We start from the raw sequence: 23,626 nt of genomic DNA, 5'->3' as shown, positions 1-23,626 counted from the left end.
AGTTGTTTTAATTTTATGTCTGACTAAAATTAGGAATAAAGTTTTATCCTTTGATTGTATGGACGTTTAAGTAGTGCTTTTCAAATTGTCATCAACTTTGCACTGAAAGCTACATGTATGTTTGAAAGCAAATATATTTATCCTCATGGTATTATTTCTACTAGGTCTGGATACAACAACTACAACAACAGTCCCAGAAACTACCACCCCATCTACAACATCTGGTAGGTTGAGGCAGTTACTCTTTCATTTATTTTGGAATTATATGATAGGGCTAAAATGCCAAAACAGTTGTCTATGTATTCATATTTTAGGTTGGCTATTATGAGTTACATTACTTTCATTTATCATTTTTGTATTATTGTGATTATTATTTCAAATTAATTGTATTAAAATACAGAACCGACAACTACTGTAACAACGAGTGCTACGACCACTACCACTCCAGCAACCACAACTTCTCCAACTACCACAGTGACAGAAGAAATGACAACTACAGTAACAACAACCGCAAGCACCACAGTTGTCGAGGAGACAACAACTGTTACTACCACCACACCTGAAAGCTCCACTACTCAAACAACTACAACAATGACAACAACTCGAGGTACAGTGTAGAAAGAGTAATAAAAGATAAACAGATGCTAGTTTATTAGTGTAGGATTATTACTACCTGAGTCATTTTGCTCAAAACCATTTTGTTTAACTGTTTCATTCATGTTGATGTCTAGAATTGTGACGTTTTGTGATAGGCGACACTGCCCTAATCATTGCCTACTAAGTAATCAGTTTTGAGTTGGATGATATTTTTAATGTGGAAGATTGTTGATCTTTGCCATTAAAGACTGGGATAGTGCCTTTGGATTTGAAAGGGAAGCCTTAGATTAAACTTGTTTCCTTTGTATGTTAAGTAATTTTAATCATTTAAGGTGACTTTTGTGAATGTTGTTTCATGTTAAATAGAAAAGTAACAAAATGCTTGTTTATTGTGAAAAACAACTTTGCTGCTTCCAGCTTTTAAAAAGTTCTCTTAGCTACAGTGAATTGTTTTTGATTGATGTGCTAGTCATCTATCATGTATTCTTTCCATACAGAATATTCTTCTAAACACTTATTGTAATAAAGTCTTGGGACTTTTTGTCAAGCATATTAATATAAGCTAATTGAATTCCAATTTGAATTCATAAATTTTGCCTTGATTTGATCATAACATCAGCATTTTGATAAATACTTGTTTTCCTCATGGCTCAAGTAACTCTTTTTATTGCTTGAATATCGTCAACCATAAAGATGTTTTCTGTAATTTTGTTTGATCCTTCTCTCTGGACTAATTTGTGACGTTTGCCGAGGTGCTCACTAACAGATCTTGCGTATGCCATTACATCTAACATAAGATTACACAAGACATTATGATGTTTGATCTGAGAAGTTCTATGAAATATATAGCCTTATTTTGATACTATGAATTTACCTCTTTACTTATTCTTTGTAACTTGAAATTCATGACATTTTCTTTACAGAATGTTATGATGTTCTGACCGAAGAGCTTACTCAAGACAGTCCTAGATCCTACACTGTACGTTTGCCATCCGGAACAGCTGATATTTCCGCAATCAAGGTTACTCCCAATATATCAGGAGTCCAGAGTGTATCTCTCTCTGTTGAGGTGACAACAGATGGTGAGAATTATGAGGATGTTACAAGTAAGACAGATCTTCTCGCCAGAAACGTCGAAGATGAACAGGTACAAATATCGCTTCAATTGTATGTTTTATCTCATATCAGTAACAGGACTATTTTAAGTGGCAAATGTGCTCTCTCTGCTCTTGATGTTTAATCATTGACATGAATTGATTAGCTGCCACTATTTTCTTTCCCTTGATAATTGTTCCTTTAGGGTGAAGAGTCAGAATTGAAAGCAATGTCAAATTGCGTGGTCTCCCTGCAAAATTTTGGGTGGTCTGTCTAAGTTGGGATAATTTTGAGTGTGGGTAGATCTTTTGAAGGAATGTTATCCTAATCTTGAAATTTTTCATTCTTTAATTTGTTTTTATCTACTGCAGGGAAATATCATTGGGACTGAACGCTATGTACAGGTAGATGGAACTGGTACTGTGGAAATCAGCTTCTCCGAAAGACTTAGGTCCAGCCGTGCAGTTCGAATAATTTTTACGGAGGATAGAGACATCACCTCCATGACTTTGCATGGCTGCAATGAAAGTAAATAATATTTGTATTTGCTTGATCCCGGATGACAACTCATGATTGATTTTGAACAAAAGACTAATGATGACATTGATTCATTCATTTAGTTATTTTGCCTTTGTTGTTTTAATTTTATGTCTGACTAAAATTAGGAATAAAGTTTTATCCTTTGATTGTATGGACGTTTAAGTAGTGCTTTTCAAATTGTCATCAACTTTGCACTGAAAGCTGCATGTATGTATGAAAGCTAATATATTTATCCATATGGTATTATTTCTACTAGGTCTGGTTACAACAACTACAACAACAGTCCCAGAAACTACCACCCCATCTACAACATCTGGTAGGTTGAGGCAGTTACTCTTTCATTTATTTTGGAATTATATGATAGGGCTAAAATGCCACAACAGTTGTCTATGTATTCATATTTTAGTTTGGCTATTATGAGTTACATTACTTTCATTTATCATTTTTGTATTATTGTGATTATTATTTCAAATTAAATGTATTAAAATACAGAACCGACAACTACTGTAACAACGAGTGCTACGACCACTACCACTCCAGCAACCACAACTTCTCCAACTACCACAGTGACAGAAGAAATGACAACTACAGTAACAACAACCGCAAGCACCACAGTTGTCGAGGAGACAACAACTGTTACTACCACCACACCTGAAAGCTCCACTACTCAAACAACTACAACAATGACAATAACTCGAGGTACAGTGTAGAAAGAGTAATAAAAGATGTGCAGATGCTAGTTTATTAGTGTAGGATTATTACTACCCTGAGTCATTTTGCTAAAAACCATTTTGTTTAACTGTTTCATTCATGTTGATGCCTAGAATTGTGACGTTTTGTGATAGGCGACACTGCCCTAATTATTGCCTACTAAGTAATCAGTTTTGAGTTGGATGATATTTTTAAGGTGGACGATTGTTGATCTTTGCCATTAAAGACTGGGATAGTGCCTTTGGATTTGAAAGGGAAGTCTTAGATTAAACTTGTTTCCTTTGTATGTTAAGTAATTTTAATCATTTAAGGTGACTTTTGTGAATGTTGTTTCATGTTAAATAGAAAAGTAACAAAATGCTTGTTTATTGTGAAAAACAGCTTTGCTGCTTCCAGGTTTTCAAAAGTTCTCTTAGCTACAGTGAATCGTTTTTTATTGATGTGCTAGTCATCTATCATGTATTCTTTCCATACAGAATATTCTTCTAAACACACATTGTAATAAAGTCTTGGGACTTTTTGTCAAGCATATTAATATAACCTAATTGAATTCCAATTTGAATTTCTAAATTTTGCCTTGATTTGATCATAACATCAGCATTTTGAAAAATACTTGTTTTCCTCAAGGCTCAAGTAACTCTTTTTATTGCTTGAATATCGTCAACCAGAAAGATGTCTTCTGTAATTTTGTTTGATTCTTCTCTCTGGACTAATTTGTGACGTTTGCCAAGGTGCTCACTAACAGATCTTGCGTATGCCATTACATCTAACATAAGATTACACAAGACATTATGATGTTTGATCTGAGAAGTTCTATGAAATATATAGCCTTATTTTGATACTATGAATTTACCTCTTTACTTATTCTTTGTAACTTGAAATTCATGACATTTTCTTTACAGAATGTTATGATGTTCTGACCGAAGAGCTTACTCAAGACAGTCCTAGATCCTACACTGTACGCTTGCCATCCGGAACAGCTGATATTTCCGCAATCAAGGTTACTCCCAATATATCAGGAGTCCAGAGTGTATCTCTCTCTGTTGAGGTGACAACAGATGGTGAGAATTATGAGGATGTTACAAGTAAGACAGATCTTCTCGCCAGAAACGTCGAAGATGAACAGGTACAAATATCGCTTCAATTGTATGTTTTATCTCATATCAGTAACAGGACTATTTTAAGTGGCAAATGTGCTCTCTCTGCTCTTGATGTTTAATCAGTGACATGAATTGATTAGCTGCCACTATTTTCTTTCCCTTGATAATTGTTCCTTTAGGGTGAAGAGTCAGAATTGAAAGCAATGTCAAATTGCGTGGTCTCCCTGCAAAATTTTGGGTGGTCTGTCTAAGTTGGGATAATTTTGAGTGTGGGTAGATCTTTTGAAGGAATGTTATCCTAATCTTGAAATTTTTCATTCTTTAATTTGTTTTTATCTACTGCAGGGAAATATCATTGGGACTGAACGCTATGTACAGGTAGATGGAACTGGTACTGTGGAAATCAGCTTCTCCGAAAGACTTACGTCCAGCCGTGCAGTTCGAATAATTTTTACGAAGGATAGAGACATCACCTCCATGACTTTGCATGGCTGCAATGAAAGTAAATAATATTTGTATTTGCTTGATCCCGGATGACAACTCATGATTGATTTTGAACAAAAGACTAATGATGACATTGATTCATTCATTTAGTTATTTTGCCTTTGTTGTTTTAATTTTATGTCTGACTAAAATTAGGAATAAAGTTTTATCCTTTGATTGTATGGACGTTTAAGTAGTGCTTTTCAAATTGTCATCAACTTTGCACTGAAAGCTGCATGTATGTATGAAAGCTAATATATTTATCCATATGGTATTATTTCTACTAGGTCTGGTTACAACAACTACAACAACAGTCCCAGAAACTACCACCCCATCTACAACATCTGGTAGGTTGAGGCAGTTACTCTTTCATTTATTTTGGAATTATATGATAGGGCTAAAATGCCACAACAGTTGTCTATGTATTCATATTTTAGTTTGGCTATTATGAGTTACATTACTTTCATTTATCATTTTTGTATTATTGTGATTATTATTTCAAATTAAATGTATTAAAATACAGAACCGACAACTACTGTAACAACGAGTGCTACGACCACTACCACTCCAGCAACCACAACTTCTCCAACTACCACAGTGACAGAAGAAATGACAACTACAGTAACAACAACCGCAAGCACCACAGTTGTCGAGGAGACAACAACTGTTACTACCACCACACCTGAAAGCTCCACTACTCAAACAACTACAACAATGACAATAACTCGAGGTACAGTGTAGAAAGAGTAATAAAAGATGTGCAGATGCTAGTTTATTAGTGTAGGATTATTACTACCCTGAGTCATTTTGCTAAAAACCATTTTGTTTAACTGTTTCATTCATGTTGATGTCTAGAATTGTGACGTTTTGTGATAGGCGACACTGCCCTAATTATTGCCTACTAAGTAATCAGTTTTGAGTTGGATGATATTTTTAAGGTGGAAGATTGTTGATCTTTGCCATTAAAGACTGTGATAGTGCCTTTGGATTTGAAAGGGAAGTCTTAGATTAAACTTGTTTCCTTTGTTTGTTAAGTAATTTTAATCATTTAAGGTGACTTTTGTGAATGTTGTTTCATGTTAAATAGAAAAGTAACAAAATGCTTGTTTATTGTGAAAAACAGCTTTGCTGCTTCCAGGTTTTCAAAAGTTCTCTTAGCTACAGTGAATCGTTTTTTATTGATGTGCTAGTCATCTATCATGTATTCTTTCCATACAGAATATTCTTCTAAACACACATTGTAATAAAGTCTTGGGACTTTTTGTCAAGCATATTAATATAACCTAATTGAATTCCAATTTGAATTTCTAAATTTTGCCTTGATTTGATCATAACATCAGCATTTTGAAAAATACTTGTTTTCCTCAAGGCTCAAGTAACTCTTTTTATTGCTTGAATATCGTCAACCAGAAAGATGTCTTCTGTAATTTTGTTTGATTCTTCTCTCTGGACTAATTTGTGACGTTTGCCAAGGTGCTCACTAACAGATCTTGCGTATGCCATTACATCTAACATAAGATTACACAAGACATTATGATGTTTGATCTGAGAAGTTCTATGAAATATATAGCCTTATTTTGATACTATGAATTTACCTCTTTACTTATTCTTTGTAACTTGAAATTCATGACATTTTCTTTACAGAATGTTATGATGTTCTGACCGAAGAGCTTACTCAAGACAGTCCTAGATCCTACACTGTACGCTTGCCATCCGGAACAGCTGATATTTCCGCAATCAAGGTTACTCCCAATATATCAGGAGTCCAGAGTGTATCTCTCTCTGTTGAGGTGACAACAGATGGTGAGAATTATGAGGATGTTACAAGTAAGACAGATCTTCTCGCCAGAAACGTCGAAGATGAACAGGTACAAATATCGCTTCAATTGTATGTTTTATCTCATATCAGTAACAGGACTATTTTAAGTGGCAAATGTGCTCTCTCTGCTCTTGATGTTTAATCATTGACATGAATTGATTAGCTGCCACTATTTTCTTTCCCTTGATAATTGTTCCTTTAGGGTGAAGAATCAGAATTGAAAGCAATGTCAAATTGCGTGGTCTCCCTGCAAAATTGTGGGTGGTCTGTCTAAGTTGGGATAATTTTGAGTGTGGGTAGATCTTTTGAAGGAATGTTATCCTAATCTTGAAATTTTTCATTCTTTAATTTGTTTTTATCTACTGCAGGGAAATATCATTGGGACTGAACGCTATGTACAGGTAGATGGAACTGGTACTGTGGAAATCAGCTTCTCCGAAAGACTTACGTCCAGCCGTGCAGTTCGAATAATTTTTACGGAGGATAGAGACATCACCTCCATGACTTTGCATGGCTGCAATGAAAGTAAATAATATTTGTATTTGCTTGATCCCGGATGACAACTCATGATTGATTTTGAACAAAAGACTAATGATGACATTGATTCATTCATTTAGTTATTTTGCCTTTGTTGTTTTAATTTTATGTCTGACTAAAATTAGGAATAAAGTTTTATCCTTTGATTGTATGGACGTTTAAGTAGTGCTTTTCAAATTGTCATCAACTTTGCACTGAAAGCTGCATGTATGTATGAAAGCTAATATATTTATCCATATGGTATTATTTCTACTAGGTCTGGTTACAACAACTACAACAACAGTCCCAGAAACTACCACCCCATCTACAACATCTGGTAGGTTGAGGCAGTTACTCTTTCATTTATTTTGGAATTATATGATAGGGCTAAAATGCCACAACAGTTGTCTATGTATTCATATTTTAGTTTGGCTATTATGAGTTACATTACTTTCATTTATCATTTTTGTATTATTGTGATTATTATTTCAAATTAAATGTATTAAAATACAGAACCGACAACTACTGTAACAACGAGTGCTACGACCACTACCACTCCAGCAACCACAACTTCTCCAACTACCACAGTGACAGAAGAAATGACAACTACAGTAACAACAACCGCAAGCACCACAGTTGTCGAGGAGACAACAACTGTTACTACCACCACACCTGAAAGCTCCACTACTCAAACAACTACAACAATGACAATAACTCGAGGTACAGTGTAGAAAGAGTAATAAAAGATGTGCAGATGCTAGTTTATTAGTGTAGGATTATTACTACCCTGAGTCATTTTGCTAAAAACCATTTTGTTTAACTGTTTCATTCATGTTGATGTCTAGAATTGTGACGTTTTGTGATAGGCGACACTGCCCTAATTATTGCCTACTAAGTAATCAGTTTTGAGTTGGATGATATTTTTAAGGTGGAAGATTGTTGATCTTTGCCATTAAAGACTGTGATAGTGCCTTTGGATTTGAAAGGGAAGTCTTAGATTAAACTTGTTTCCTTTGTTTGTTAAGTAATTTTAATCATTTAAGGTGACTTTTGTGAATGTTGTTTCATGTTAAATAGAAAAGTAACAAAATGCTTGTTTATTGTGAAAAACAGCTTTGCTGCTTCCAGGTTTTCAAAAGTTCTCTTAGCTACAGGGTCATTCTCAAAAAAATATTACAATTCACAAAAAACCTGTCTCGACTATCTTATGGCCGCTAGCTTCACAACCCTGAACATTTTCTACAAATATATTATCAAGAAAATGACAATAATAGACTAGCTCCACAAAACATATGCGACCAGTGACTAGTAAAGCTCCAATTTTATTACAAAAGCCTTTTATTTTTTCTTTTTGTTAAAATCGACGCTGTCTCGGGTCAATTTTAGATTTTACTATCCTTCTCTTTCCTAAGTAGTCTGTATTTCTTACCTACATTAATGTCTGTTGAGGACAGCTTGGTGTAAACGTCCGACATACTGCGCTTATCCTAGTATTTGATGATCCCTTTGTGATTAATTTCACTTTTAACTTTGTCCCAAATTCATTTTAACCTCCGTAACGAATACTGCCACAAGTTTTTTCTCCCATTCAAAGTGAATGATATTATGTGATAATGTGTCTGCAAGTAGAGTGATATTCATAAATAAATAATTGATAGGGAATTATCATATGTGTTTCCTGTATTACACAGAAATAAAGGACTATTCTTAAAAAATAAAATGTATGACTAAACAGCTTTAACATCCGTAACGCACCTTAAGAAAATATGCACTTTGGCAGTTCTGTTAAGGATTCAGTATTATATAGGATAAGAGACACCTTTCATAATAAATACAAATTTCAAAGGTATGGCTGCTAAATAAGGACAACGTTGGACCATAAAGCATAAAGACATTAACTTCCGTAACGCATTAACTTCCGTAACATTTTTTTCTTGAATATGCTACAAATTTGTGCTATACTGAATCACTCCGGATCATACAGATATAAATCATATAAGGTACCGTCCACCTACTTACCCATAAAAATGATAGCTATTCATCCTTGTCAAATTATTATTACACACCTTATTTTCAACATCACTTTGAAAAGAGGGAAAATTGCCAGCGAAAACAATTTCCCGAGAATTATATATGGCATTTAATGCTTTTAGAATTTTAAATAATTCATACTACAAATTTTGAATATTGGCATCTTCTTTAGAATTAAAAATTTCTAATTTCCTTTGCTATATAAAGTGCATTAACTTCCGTAACAATTACCGTTACGGAAGTTAATACACTTCTTTGCTGTACTTTGCTGAGATTGATAGCACGGTTCTAGTTCCAGAACAGGTGATATGGCTTTGTCAATGCTGTAGTCGGCAGAAATGGTGTAGAGAAAGGGAAGAAGGAGAAACGATTAAGCTTTCATAGACAAGGAAAACAGAAAAACTGTTTGCAATGACTCATGAGGAGGGTTAATGTATCACCGATCAAAAATGTGAGCGCAAAGCGCGAGCTAAAACTTGTGTATAGTCTAACCTGAAAACTTGAAATTCTAGCATTATTTGTAAAAATGATCAGGATGTTATCTGAATAAACTATTAATGCGAGTACAAAGTGCTAGCTGATTTTTTTTTCGTATTCTGACTGAAAGCTTGACATTCTAAACACTCTTTGTAACAATTACAAGGATGGGTATCTTAATTGATGCGACTGTAAATTTTTTATATTTTGATCTGAAAACAATAATTTTTGGACGTTGTAATTTGAGAACAAGATATATATCCAATAAACAATTATTACAAAGGTAAAACGCGCACTTTTTGAGGTTTAGTCCCCCAAACGGGACATTCTACTAACTTTTTGTAATCACAAAAAGGATGGGTGTCTTGCTAAGGAAATGATGCGCAGCGAGTGAGAAGCGCGAGCTGAAAATATGTGTCATTCCAATATGAAAACCACACATTTTAAGCACGCTTTCAAATAAAGAGGATATAAATTGTTTTAAAAAAAATTCATGCAATAGAATACAAAAGAACAAGTGGGGATTACATGTATGTACACCATCAATCAACTCTTTTAATATTCATGAAGATATGCTCAGACTAAATTGTTTCACTAAAATAATGCAAATCTTTAAAATGGCATAACTTCGTAATTCCTTGTTCGATTTTGATCATATTTGAAGTATTTTGTTTGTCTGCTTATTATCTGTTCAGATCATATTTTTCAGCCTGGATGATGTAATGCGCATGAAAAGCGCTGAAATAATCGATATAGGCCTACTGACATGAAAACATGGAAAGGGGGGTATTTCAAATACTCACGGTTTGTTGGAATTTATAAATGAAATACGTATTTCGATAATCAAACATTTTGGCTATTCATCATTCCAACTTTGAACAAGAACGAGAATAAAATTACAGTTTCTGTTTCCTGTTAGGTTTTTCACATTTTTAGGGGGGTGGAAAATTAAGCTATGTGTTCCACATTTATCTTTATTTATTAAAAAAAAGGTTATACGAATACCTAAATATGGATTTTCCTAAGCTAACAAATAAATACTGCAATTTGTAACTTGATTTTAACTTCCGTAACGAAGATTGACAAGGGTAATTGCCACTCGAGGATTTGAAGGTAAAGTATCTTGGGATTCCCAGAATTGGTCATGCATTGCTTAAGATCTTGCTTAGGATTACTTAAGGCCAGAAACTTTTAAGATGAACTACAATTCTGTGGCCCGGTTATTCGGTTTTCTCATTCCAACTGTGAACAAGAACGACAACAAAAATGACAGTTGTCCGTTTCCTGTACTGTTTTTAACATTTTTTATTTGGGGTGGGGAATTAAGCAATGCGTTCCACATTCATCTTCAATAACTTTAAAAAATATTATACCAATACCTTAATATGGATGTTCCTATGCTAACAGAATAAGTAGTGCAATTTGTAACTTGATTTTAACTTCCGTAACGACGGTTGACAAGGATAAATGCCATCGAGAGGATTTAATGGTAAACTATCTTTTGATTCCCAGCGTTGGTCATGCATTGCTTAGGATCTCAGGTTATGGATGAAAGTTATTTTAAGGTTGCCTCATTCAAATTATGAACATTAAACTGAACGAAAGATGTGCAATGATTTTTAATGGTACTTTTTGTTAAATGTTATTTGGTAAAATCCTACTTCTGAAAAAGAATATTGATTATTTTTCTATCTTGCAAACGTTTTGGCTTCAGTAAATAAAATTGTTGATACCACACTGAAACTAAATGGTGTGCATTTCTATTTCAATCATTTCAAAAGTGATTTAATTGAGTAACAAAGTGAGCAATGCTAACGATTAACCTCCGTAACGTTGATATATAGTGCTTGAGTTAATCCGGTCATTACTTCAAATTGACGCAACAGCGACATGCCCCTTTTCTGTTGCCACTTTCTCATATATGGTACTTTCACAATATGTATCTTTCAACCCATTTTGTAGACTTCATTTTTACGATTTTTCCCCCCATCAATTGTAGCATTTTTCTGAGAATGACCCTACAGTGAATCGTTTTTTATTGATGTGCTAGTCATCTATCATGTATTCTTTCCATACAGAATATTCTTCTAAACACACATTGTAATAAAGTCTTGGGACTTTTTGTCAAGCATATTAATATAACCTAATTGAATTCCAATTTGAATTTCTAAATTTTGCCTTGATTTGATCATAACATCAGCATTTTGAAAAATACTTGTTTTCCTCAAGGCTCAAGTAACTCTTTTTATTGCTTGAATATCGTCAACCAGAAAGATGTCTTCTGTAATTTTGTTTGATTCTTCTCTCTGGACTAATTTGTGACGTTTGCCAAGGTGCTCACTAACAGATCTTGCGTATGCCATTACATCTAACATAAGATTACACAAGACATTATGATGTTTGATCTGAGAAGTTCTATGAAATATATAGCCTTATTTTGATACTATGAATTTACCTCTTTACTTATTCTTTGTAACTTGAAATTCATGACATTTTCTTTACAGAATGTTATGATGTTCTGACCGAAGAGCTTACTCAAGACAGTCCTAGATCCTACACTGTACGCTTGCCATCCGGAACAGCTGATATTTCCGCAATCAAGGTTACTCCCAATATATCAGGAGTCCAGAGTGTATCTCTCTCTGTTGAGGTGACAACAGATGGTGAGAATTATGAGGATGTTACAAGTAAGACAGATCTTCTCGCCAGAAACGTCGAAGATGAACAGGTACAAATATCGCTTCAATTGTATGTTTTATCTCATATCAGTAACAGGACTATTTTAAGTGGCAAATGTGCTCTCTCTGCTCTTGATGTTTAATCATTGACATGAATTGATTAGCTGCCACTATTTTCTTTCCCTTGATAATTGTTCCTTTAGGGTGAAGAGTCAGAATTGAAAGCAATGTCAAATTGCGTGGTCTCCCTGCAAAATTGTGGGTGGTCTGTCTAAGTTGGGATAATTTTGAGTGTGGGTAGATCTTTTGAAGGAATGTTATCCTAATCTTGAAATTTTTCATTCTTTAATTTGTTTTTATCTACTGCAGGGAAATATCATTGGGACTGAACGCTATGTACAGGTAGATGGAACTGGTACTGTGGAAATCAGCTTCTCCGAAAGACTTACGTCCAGCCGTGCAGTTCGAATAATTTTTACGGAGGATAGAGACATCACCTCCATGACTTTGCATGGCTGCAATGAAAGTAAATAATATTTGTATTTGCTTGATCCCGGATGACAACTCATGATTGATTTTGAACAAAAGACTAATGATGACATTGATTCATTCATTTAGTTATTTTGCCTTTGTTGTTTTAATTTTATGTCTGACTAAAATTAGGAATAAAGTTTTATCCTTTGATTGTATGGACGTTTAAGTAGTGCTTTTCAAATTGTCATCAACTTTGCACTGAAAGCTGCATGTATGTATGAAAGCTAATATATTTATCCATATGGTATTATTTCTACTAGGTCTGGTTACAACAACTACAACAACAGTCCCAGAAACTACCACCCCATCTACAACATCTGGTAGGTTGAGGCAGTTACTCTTTCATTTATTTTGGAATTATATGATAGGGCTAAAATGCCACAACAGTTGTCTATGTATTCATATTTTAGTTTGGCTATTATGAGTTACATTACTTTCATTTATCATTTTTGTATTATTGTGATTATTATTTCAAATTAAATGTATTAAAATACAGAACCGACAACTACTGTAACAACGAGTGCTACGACCACTACCACTCCAGCAACCGCAACTTCTCCAACTACCACAGTGACAGAAGAAATGACAACTACAGTAACAACAACCGCAAGCACCACAGTTGTCGAGGAGACAACAACTGTTACTACCACCACACCTGAAAGCTCCACTACTCAAACAACTACAACAATGACAACAACTCGAGGTAGAAAGAGTAATAAAAGATGTGCAGATGCTAGTTTATTAGTGTAGGATTATTACTACCCTGAGTCATTTTGCTAAAAACCATTTTGTTTAACTGTTTCATTCATGTTGATGTCTAGAATTGTGACGTTTTGTGATAGGCGACACTGCCCTAATCATTGCCTACTAAGTAATCAGTTTTGAGTTGGATGATATTTTTAAGGTGGACGATTGTTGATCTTTGCCATTAAAGACTGGGATAGTGCCTTTGGATTTGAAAGGGAAGTCTTAGATTAAACTTGTTTCCTTTGTATGTTAAGTAATTTTAATCATTTAAGGTGACTTTTGTGAATGTTGTTTCATGTTAAATAGAAAAGTAACAAAATGCTTGTTTATTGTGAAAAACAGCTTTGCTGCTTCCAGGTTTTCAAAAGTTCTCTTTGCTACAGTGAATTGTGTTTGATTGATGTGCTAGTCATCTATCATGTATTCTTTCCATACAGAATATTCTTCTAAACACACATTGTAATAAAGTCTTGGGACTTTTTGTCAAGCATATTAATATAACCTAATTGAATTCCAATTTGAGTTTCAAAATTTTGCCTTGATTTGATCATAACATCAGCTTTTTGATAAATACTCGTTCTTCCTCATGGCTCAGGTAACTCTTTTTATTGCTTGAATATCGTCAACCAGAAAGATGTCTTTTGTAATTTTGTTTGATCCTTCTCTCTGGACTAATTTGTGACGTTTGCCGAGGTGCTCACTAACAGATCTTGCGTCTGCCATTACATCTAACATAAGATTACACAAGACATTATGATGTTTGATCTGAGAAGTTATGAAATATATAGCCTTATTTTGATACTATGAATTAATATCTTTACTTATTCTTTGTAACTTGAAATTCATGACATTTTTTTTTACAGAATGTTATGATGTTCTGACTGAAGAGCTTACTCAAGACAGTCCTAGATCCTACACTGTACGCTTGCCATCCGGAACAGCTGATATTTCCGCAATCAAGGTTACTCCCAATATATCAGGAGTCCAGAGTGTATCTCTCTCTGTTGAGGTGACAACAGATGATGAGAATTATGAGGATGTTACAAGTAAGACAGATCTTCTCGCCAGAAACGTCGAAGATGAACAGGTACAAATATCGCTTCAATTGTATGTTTTATCTCATATCAGTAACAGGACTATTTAAGTGGCAAATGTGCTCTTTCTGCTCTTGATGTTTAATCATTGTCATGAATTGATTAGCTGCCACTATGTTCTTTCCCTTGATAATTGTTCCTTTAGGGTGAAGAGTCAAAATTGAAAGCAATGTCAAATTGCGTGGTCTCCCTGCAAAATTTTGGGTGGTCTGGCTAAGTTGGGATAATTTTGAGTGTGGGAGATCTTTTGAAGGAATGTTATCCTAATCTTGAAATTTTTCATTCTTTTATTTGTTTTTATCTACTGCAGGGAAATATCATTGGGACTGAACGCTATGTACCGGTAGATGGAACTGGTACTGTGGAAATCAGCTTCTCCGAAAGACTTACGTCCAGCCGTGCAGTTCGAATAATTTTTACGGAGGATACAGACATCACCTCCATGACTTTGCATGGCTGCAATGAAAGTAAATAATATTTGTATTTGCTTGATCTCGAATGACAACTCATGATTGATTTTGAACAAAAGACTAATGATGACATTGATTCATTCATTTAGTTATTTTGCCTTTGTTGTTTTAATTCTATGTCTGACTAAAATTAGGAATAAAGTTTTATCCTTTGATTGTATGGACGTTTAAGTAGTGCTTTTCAAATTGTCATCAACTTTGCACTGAAAGCTACATGTATGTTTGAAAGCTAATATATTCATCCTCATGGTATTATTTCTACTAGGTCTGGTTACTACAACTACAACAACAGTCCCAGAAACTACCACCCCATCTACAACATCTGGTAGGTTGAGGCAATTACTCTTTCATTTATTTTGGAATGATACAATAGGGCTAAAATGCCACAACAATTGTCAATGTAAGAAGGTCACACTTGCTTTAACAGCCAAATGTAACTTGAAATTCTGAACATATTCACATAAAATGTTCAATGTAAAAGTGAACTTCCAATCATGGGGATAAATAAAACAGTTGTAATTATGTCATATATTACCGGTATATTTGTCATTTCAGTTTTTTTTTTACTGTCAATTACATGTTGGAAAACAATTTGTATTTTTCTTCAGTAACAACTGATCATACATGTAAGCCATACTGTCATAAAAATTTATATTAGGCAACTTGAATGTATAGGTCATCTTGGTGTGGTGGTTTTGACTCTTGCCTTGTAAAAAGAGGGCAGACCTGCCAACCAGCACGTTTTAGCCGCATTTAGTACGTTTTTGCAACCAAAATATACGGCAGTACGTTTTTTCTTTAAAAAAAAAGTTTTTTGTATTAAAAAAAAAAAAAAAAAAAAAATCATCTCTATATGTCTCTATTTCATAAAACGTACACAAATATGGTTATTAGATCAATGTAATTTCAGGTAACTTGTTTTTTTTTTCAATCATTTTGTAAAAACCAGGTTGAGATATACACAAGTTTCAATGGTTTTTTTTTAAATCTGAAAGAGCAGTGCGCATTTTAGCTGGCATGCAGCTTGAGCGCCGTGATGGGCAAGTGCGCCAAGCATTTTATTATGAAATACACTTTTTTGGGGGAAAATACAGTTTTTTTTATCACGGAATACAGTTTTTCATTCCCAGAGGTTGGCAGGTCTGAGAGGGTCGTGTTTTGGAATCCCGCCATGGCCATCCGTTGTTTGGCAAGGTGCTACACTTTGCTGCTATCAACACGGGTTTTAAATGGGTATCCTGTACGATGCAAAAGCCTATTTAGTATCCCTACTAATCAAGTTTTTGGAACTTGTTTGAATGTTTCCCAGGGAGTAGAGAAAGTGCATGCATTGTATGCAGGCATGTTGGCATCCGATGACCGGGGTAATGATATATCTATAAAGTGTATTGAGACATATTAAGCGCTGTATACAAGCGGACTCTTGCTAGAGAAACACATCAAACCCCTCACAAATATCTTACCTGCACCCCCCAAACAAACAAGAAGTTGCCTTTGAGGTTCTAAGTAATTACTTATTATAGAAATATTGTCTTCGAAAATTTAAAAACTAGTAATTTAGAGTATTGAAAGAGTAATTGTTGTTCATTTAACATTTATTGAAAACAAAAAATAAGATTTTCAAATATCATAGGCAAGTATTGTTTCATTTTCATTTTCTCAACTTTTTCGTTATGTTCATGACCAATTAACATGCTTCAATGATTCAAAGGCGTTTACGTAAACATTCACGCTTGAATGAACACATGGAATGTGATTAGCTCTTTTTTTACGATATTGGAAAAATGCAATTCGTAACTATGGATAACTATGGATATCTGTCACAAACCTCCTTGCATAGTTCATTTGATTTGATTTTTATGAAAATCCCAATGTTTAATGCATCAGTGAGCACACAATATTTGAAAATTATGCAAATTAGAAGAAAGTTGAAGGCCTTGGCCCCACTCTTCGCCGTATTGAATTGTTATATTGGAATGCGCGCCTTTTGGATAGTGTTACTCTGAAGCCATGTGCGAAGTTTCATGAAATAACTGTTGGCAGGATTAACAAAACCGTCCTTGAAACAAGCCCTCATTTCATATTTGTTAAAATTTTGACTTCCTCTCTCATAGACTTGTATACATTATGGGTGCATATGTTTAAGAATAAGTAACCCCTTATTCAATATGGTGGAACTTTTTTTCAAGGTTGTCTTTAGCAATGTCATTTGGCAGTAATGTTTATCAACCTATGGGCAGAATTCTGTACAAAAATGAAATCGATTTGTTTATTTATGGATGGGTGAGCACGCATCAAAGTGGGAAAAATTGTATTTTCAATGTCACATACTCATTTTAAAGGGTAATAAAGTGAATATTGGGGGCAAATTCTGTTTCAAATGTGACTTTAATTGCTGTTGTTTTTATCATCCATCATTTATATCACCACACACTTTCCGAACTTTAAACGTTTTCATGGTTGAGCGAGCACATTCGAAAACTTAGGAATGAATACTCTTTATACTGCATAAATGTATTCTTTTCCTAACAATTTCTCATGATCAGTTTAATTTATGGACAAATCAGTGGTGGATCCAGAATTTTGAAATGGGGGAGGGGCCTATAATCGGGGGAGCCACCAATATTTTCACATTTTAACATGATCTAACAAGTTGTAGAGGATACTACCATAAACCCCTATGATGATACGTCACAATACAGGGGCCGCGGAACGGTTTTCAAAGGGGAGGGGGGGGGGGGCTGAGCCAAAAGTGTGGGGGGCTGACCATGCAAAAAATCACAATCGTATTGGTCATTTTTACATTTTTGTACATGCTTTTGGTAAAAAAAGTGGGGGGGGGGGGCTGAAACCCCCTCCCCCGCTTCCGCGGCCCCAGCAATGCATTGTGCTCACTCAACCATGAACATACGATATCAAAATTGTGTGTGGAGTGGCTAAATGATGGATAGTAAAACAGCATAACACCATAAAATTCACCCAAAAAGAACTTTTGCCCAACTTTGTATTTACACAATCTGAAAAACGACTCTTGTGACTTTCAAAAATTGTCATTTTTAATTCAATCTTTAATTACTCATGCATGACTCAACTGATCAATCTAATTTTACCCCAGGAGATGCTTAATGAGTGTAGAAAACCACCTACGAAATATCATATCTCACAATAATTCCGTTCAAAAGTTACCGCAATTTGATTTAGGGGGACTTACTTTTTTTGTTGTGTATATTATGAATAATGTGGAGCGTTGTGGCCCAGTGGATAAGTCTTCTGACTTTGAAACATAGGGTCGTGGGTTCGAATCCCAGCCATGGCGTAATTTCCTTCAGCAAGAAATTTATCCACATTGTGCTGCACTCAAACCAGGTGAGGTGAATTGGTACCCGGCAGGATTAATTCCTTGAATGCATGAGCGCTGAAAGGCAGCTCGAGCTAAAGCCAGGGTAATAATAATAATAACAACGCGCCTCGGAATAGAATATTTCTAGATAGATGGTGCTATATAAATGCCTATTATTATTATTATTATTAATAATGCTGATGTATTGTATTTTTTTATTATTTATGATTTACTGTCTTTTGATGGACGTTACATTGTATTTGATATTTTGTGAGATATGAAAATAAACCAAACTGAACTGAAGACATTGCAACGTATTTTACTCTCCACCTCCTCTTTGTGTTGTTCATTTTCTACTGTATCACTATATTGATTTATCTACATGTATAGAGCCTGTGACTACTGTGATGACTACCAGAGTCGAGACCACCTCTACACCGGGAACTACTACAACTCCTGCTTCCACTACAACAACTGAGACGACAACTACTGCCACAACATCAGCAAGTACAACAATTGTTGATGAGACAACTACAGTCACCACAACCACGCCAGAAAGCACCACAACTGAAACAACGACAACTGTGACAACAACTCCAGGTAGACGTGCGTCTCCTCCAAATTGTAGTGATTGCCTCTGATGGAAATAGTTTTTGCATTGCCTATATTTGGTGAAATTTCCATTAAATTACTTGCACCCTATTCCTGGACTCTGTGAATAAACGACAGTAGTTTTGGAATATAGATTGTCAATCTGCATTTTTCATGAAGACTTTCATAGCGTTTTTATAGTTAAGCCCTGGGTTAAAATTACCAAAAAGAATATGCCATGCAAAAAATATGTTGCTCATCCATTTCACTTTATAACCAAAGATTCCATTAGCACATGTTTATTTTTACTGCAATCATGTTGTTAACAGACCTATCAAGGTCTGTTCTTTGTCTTCTGTAATATGAAACTATAATCTTGTAGATTATTGTACCTCAGGCCTCCCAGTGGTGATTGCTGAAGGAACTATGTTTCGAGGTCGCATCTCTGCCCGTCCTGTTTAAACCAAAGACTCCTTTCACATTTTCAGGGTTCACTTTCTAACTTTTGTATGTATATTTCAGTAAGGGTGATCTTGCTAGATATGGAGTCACACGGTCAAATGTCACAGTGGTTATTATTGGTTATTTTAGGACATTTGTCTGGCAAGGTCAGGGGCATATATTTTTACTGCATACATTAAAGACCTCATCTAGTTTGTAAAAAAATATATGAACAACCTATTGAATATTGGAAAGTCTCAAAAAATGTAATTGAAATGATCATACTATCGTAATGAATGTATAGTAAGAGCCTGTGTGCTTGTGCTTTGCAAGAGTGAATGGCCTCATAGGTGTCATCTCTTTTTACTTACACTCAGGATTTCACTTTAGCACCCATCCCCATTAGCAATTTATTTTGTGTTTACAGAAATTAGAGAATAGGAAGTAAAAACAAAATACTGATCTCGATTCTAATGAACCCCCACTATAGTGATGTCTTGTTCTAATGCAACTTAATTGGATGCATTATTTATGAGAAAGTCTGTCATTTCGCAACGACATATTGTGTCTATGAATCATGCCATAGATATAAAACTGTCTAGATCCACTACTGTGTGAGTAAACAAAAAAACTTGACACCTCTCAAATCCCCAATTTAACCCTAATACTCCAGGGGTGTTTCAAAGCTTTACCTGGGCTGGGGGGGAGACATTGATATCTCGGCCACGGGTTTCTGATTGCCTCCAAATTTTGTACAAGGGTCAAGAGTTGTGTAATGTACAAAGTTGTATAGCTAAATTATGAAAGTCCTTTTATTTTTAAAGTTAATTTATGAAAGAAATCATAAATTTTGGTATTCTCACTCAGTAAAGCCTCAGGAATTCAAATTCATAACTCCCACATCAATTCCTGAAAGAAAAAAATAGGTTGTGATTTTTTTCTTATGTATTTTATTGCTTTTAAATTTCCTTATGTATTTCTTTTTTTTTTCAAGCATTTTGTGTCTATTTGTGTGGGTGTGTGTGTGGTAATTATTTACACTATTTGAAACAATGATAATGCTTTCTAGAAAAGTATAGATTAGAAAAGCTCCTGATTTTGTTCATATGGTTATACAGTTAAAAAATATAGAGAAATAGCGAAAGTTCAGTGACAAGTGTTTGGTAAACGTAACCTGACACCTGCACAGGAGGTCCGATCGCCATAAATTTGAAATAAAAATGTCTGGGAAGGATCAAGGAAAAAGTCATGAAATTTTGTAATGGAATATGAAGGCGCTACGAAGAACCAAACAAAAATTGACGGGGGCCATAATCCCCCCCCCCCCTGGAAGGAAATAAATATATCATGAATGCATAATAATTACATATGGCTGATAAAAAGTATATATAAGAGTATATATATTTTTATTGTTTGCAGTCAAGAAGCCATGTAATATATATATTTTTTTTCTTCTTCAAATTTCAGGTTATTGTGCTGATCCCTTGGTAGAACTGAATGGAAATGTGAAAATCGATGATAATGGATCCATGATTTTAGCCATGTTTAGCGAGCCAGCCATAGTTACTGGTGTGGCAGTAGAAGGATTGACCGATTCTTTTAGATTGGAGTACACGTCTGTCAAGGGAAGAAACAGTTCCTATCTGGATGAAAGTCAAATGATTAAGGTGAGATTTTCAAATTTACACCTATTATAAAAACCAGATAACCAAATACAATGATTTCTTTGACATATATTTTAGCAGACTGCTTAGAAGTATCATGAGTTTGAACACTGTACACACCTCATGCTTGGTTGAACCTAAATTTTTAAACAATGTTTTTGAAGCTATCGCTAGTTTCTTCTGCATTCATTCAGGTAACTGTCTCACAAAGAGTTAGGATTGATCCAATCATTCTCAACTGTATGGATATCCATCCATGCCATAATTTTTTTTCCACTGGATATTTTCTCAGTCTCCTTAGTAAACAAAGAGAATCACACTGAATCTTCAAGAGAATGATGTATGCATGAATGTGCACCTTTATCCAGAAAATAGTTTTAATAGATTTGCATTTTAGATGTTGACGTTGCTGGCCATCCATAGTTGTGGTTGATTGGATCAATCGCAACTCTTTTTAAGACAGGGCCCAGACTACACAGGAACAAGTGTTCCATGTATGACTGTAACCAACTAAGGACAGTGTTGTTAATTGAATTTCAATCATGAAGAAATTTAAAAGAGTAAATGCACTTTCTTTTCTTTGGCCAATTTACAGGTGTTTGTTCTTGATGGTTCTGAGAATACTGCAGATAGATTTAATGTCAACATCACTGATCCAATAACAGATCTGCGGATCATCCCTGACAACTACCCCACAGATGTAATGTGGAAATTACAAATATATGGATGCACAGGTGAGAATTTTACCCTGTCAATCGAAAAAGGATGTTGGTGACACCAATCACATTTTTTGGTATCATTATGAGAAGGTTTCTTACTACATGTCAAAGAAAAATGACCTAACAAAATCACCTGGATGGTATTCGAGGGGACACAACATTTTCTCTGGCGACAATTGCTCCGGACATTATTTTGTCTAAAATATAGGGTTAGGGTAACATTAGGGTTGTTGTTTAGGTTCAGGGTATAGTGTTAAATCCAGGGTTGAAGTTGGTCATTCCACTAATGTGTGGAATTAGCAATGGAGCAATTGTCGCGAGAGCAAATGTTATAGAACCAGTATTCTGCTCATTAAACTAGGTCTTAACCCTGGCTATGACTACAATTTCAGGCAAACACGTCTATACAGGAGAATGCTCGTTTTCATAATACTTGTTCCTTATTCATGGCAGAGATAATTTACCACATGATTAAAGGCCACGTTCACCCCAGCAAAAAGTTTATTTGATTAAAAGATTGAAAAATAAAAAAATGCGTACCACTAAAAGTTTCATCAAATCGGAAATAAAATTTGTAAGTTTTATTATTTTAAAGTTTTGTTACATTTTCCAAAGTAGTCATATGCAGAGCCTGGTAGCTATGCAACTGAGAGGAACAATGATGTCACCCACTCACGATATCTTTTGTATTTTATTAAAGGAAATATGAAATATTGAAATATTCTAATTTTTCCTCATTGCCTTTGAAACAAAATGTAATTCCTTCCTAAATATGTGAAAATATTGTTTTAACACTTTATGGTTCGGTCAAGTTGGTCCTTTTTGACAAATCTTTAAAAAACAAAAGGAGTAGTTAGTGAAGGACATCGTTGACTCTCACATTTGCATGTCACTGGATTGCACATTTAACTGTATTGTGAAAAATTTAAGTGAAACTTTATAATGTCATAATGTTCTTATTTTAAATCCCACTTTGATAAATTTTCAGCACTATGCTTGTTAGCTATTTCTCTGATGATTCAAATCAATATTTGTATGGGGTGGTTTTGGCCTTTGAGTAAACCGTGGCTTTTAGAATACCACCCCTTGTCTTTTAGCAGGACTTCCACCAAGCATCTTTAACTAAACAGCAGTTTACCCCATACTCTCTATTTCTTCTAAATTTTTGAAAACATTCATGAATCCTATGCTAATAGATATGGTATTAACTTTTTGTGAGGGTGCCTTACATTGTTTTGTTTTTTCACCTCTCTCCCACCCAATGCTGACGCTGTGCCCTCGGGCGGGGGCAATCTTATTGCAGGAGACGTGGGGTCCGGGGGTCTGATCTCAACGGCTTGCTCTACCACACATGTATATGTGTTCTAGGTGACTGGCAGATTAAACGCTGAGTGGGGATTCAAACTCACAACTTCACAGTCATGAGTCCAGTCTTCAAAGACCTATACCACACCACTCTTCCTGGATGCAATCTTTATCTTGAATCCTGTGTCATATATACAATCTTGCTACCAGTTCTCCCTTTTTAAGACGGTAAAAAATATCAATCAGATATCATCTGAAAAGACAGTTGTTTTGAAAGAAGAGAAAATACAGGGATGTTTAAATCTCCTCCTTTTTTTTCCTTTTCTGAACTGTTTTGTTAAAATATAGTGAACATTACTACTGCTGTGAACACGAGTGTTGCACCCACCACTTTACCATCATCAACTTCAACTTTACCTTCCACTACAACTCCCAGCACCGCTGCCACCAAACAGACAACAACTACAACAACTATGTCAACTGAATTTAGCACCACTCCAGGTATTTACCATATGTTGGATTTTCTATCCTGAATTCCTTCGCCTATATTTTCCCATGATTGCAGCAGAGTTAAAGCCTGGCATTTTTGGCAATTTTTCAGCATCATTTAGCCAAATTTCAGAAGAAGAAGTGACATCAAATTTAAATCTATGCAAGTCTTAGATGTCATATGT

The 23,626-nt window shown here is 34.9% G+C and overlaps 2 protein-coding genes across 2 annotated transcripts in view; both read left to right on the top strand.

The window, feature by feature from the left end:
* LOC129273997 (mucin-2-like) overlaps positions 1 to 2,083 on the top strand; it is a 63,202-nt gene extending 61,119 nt beyond the window's left edge. Inside the window, exons 75-78 of the mRNA XM_064108929.1 lie at positions 165 to 224; positions 401 to 607; positions 1,521 to 1,703; positions 2,064 to 2,083. Of these exons, the coding sequence (XP_063964999.1) occupies positions 165 to 224; positions 401 to 607; positions 1,521 to 1,703; positions 2,064 to 2,083 (470 nt within the window). The remainder of the gene's footprint in view (positions 1 to 164; positions 225 to 400; positions 608 to 1,520; positions 1,704 to 2,063) is intronic.
* Positions 1,688 to 23,626, top strand: part of LOC129273992 (mucin-17-like) — a 154,886-nt gene continuing 132,947 nt past the window's right edge. The window contains exons 1-21 of the mRNA XM_064108928.1: positions 1,688 to 2,548; positions 2,725 to 2,931; positions 3,846 to 4,069; positions 4,389 to 4,545; positions 4,814 to 4,873; positions 5,050 to 5,256; positions 6,171 to 6,394; positions 6,714 to 6,870; positions 7,139 to 7,198; positions 7,375 to 7,581; positions 11,874 to 12,097; positions 12,417 to 12,573; positions 12,842 to 12,901; positions 13,078 to 13,284; positions 14,192 to 14,415; positions 14,733 to 14,889; positions 15,158 to 15,217; positions 18,623 to 18,832; positions 20,732 to 20,931; positions 21,524 to 21,662; positions 23,301 to 23,453. Of these exons, the coding sequence (XP_063964998.1) occupies positions 2,446 to 2,548; positions 2,725 to 2,931; positions 3,846 to 4,069; positions 4,389 to 4,545; positions 4,814 to 4,873; positions 5,050 to 5,256; positions 6,171 to 6,394; positions 6,714 to 6,870; positions 7,139 to 7,198; positions 7,375 to 7,581; positions 11,874 to 12,097; positions 12,417 to 12,573; positions 12,842 to 12,901; positions 13,078 to 13,284; positions 14,192 to 14,415; positions 14,733 to 14,889; positions 15,158 to 15,217; positions 18,623 to 18,832; positions 20,732 to 20,931; positions 21,524 to 21,662; positions 23,301 to 23,453 (3,397 nt within the window). The 5' untranslated portion in view covers positions 1,688 to 2,445. The remainder of the gene's footprint in view (positions 2,549 to 2,724; positions 2,932 to 3,845; positions 4,070 to 4,388; positions 4,546 to 4,813; positions 4,874 to 5,049; positions 5,257 to 6,170; positions 6,395 to 6,713; positions 6,871 to 7,138; positions 7,199 to 7,374; positions 7,582 to 11,873; positions 12,098 to 12,416; positions 12,574 to 12,841; positions 12,902 to 13,077; positions 13,285 to 14,191; positions 14,416 to 14,732; positions 14,890 to 15,157; positions 15,218 to 18,622; positions 18,833 to 20,731; positions 20,932 to 21,523; positions 21,663 to 23,300; positions 23,454 to 23,626) is intronic.

Source organism: Lytechinus pictus, chromosome 13 (genome assembly GCF_037042905.1).
Source record: "Lytechinus pictus isolate F3 Inbred chromosome 13, Lp3.0, whole genome shotgun sequence".
NCBI lineage: Eukaryota > Metazoa > Echinodermata > Echinoidea > Temnopleuroida > Toxopneustidae > Lytechinus > Lytechinus pictus.
The sequence above is the reverse complement of the archived record's forward strand: the minus strand, read 5'-3'. Positions and strand labels throughout refer to the sequence as shown.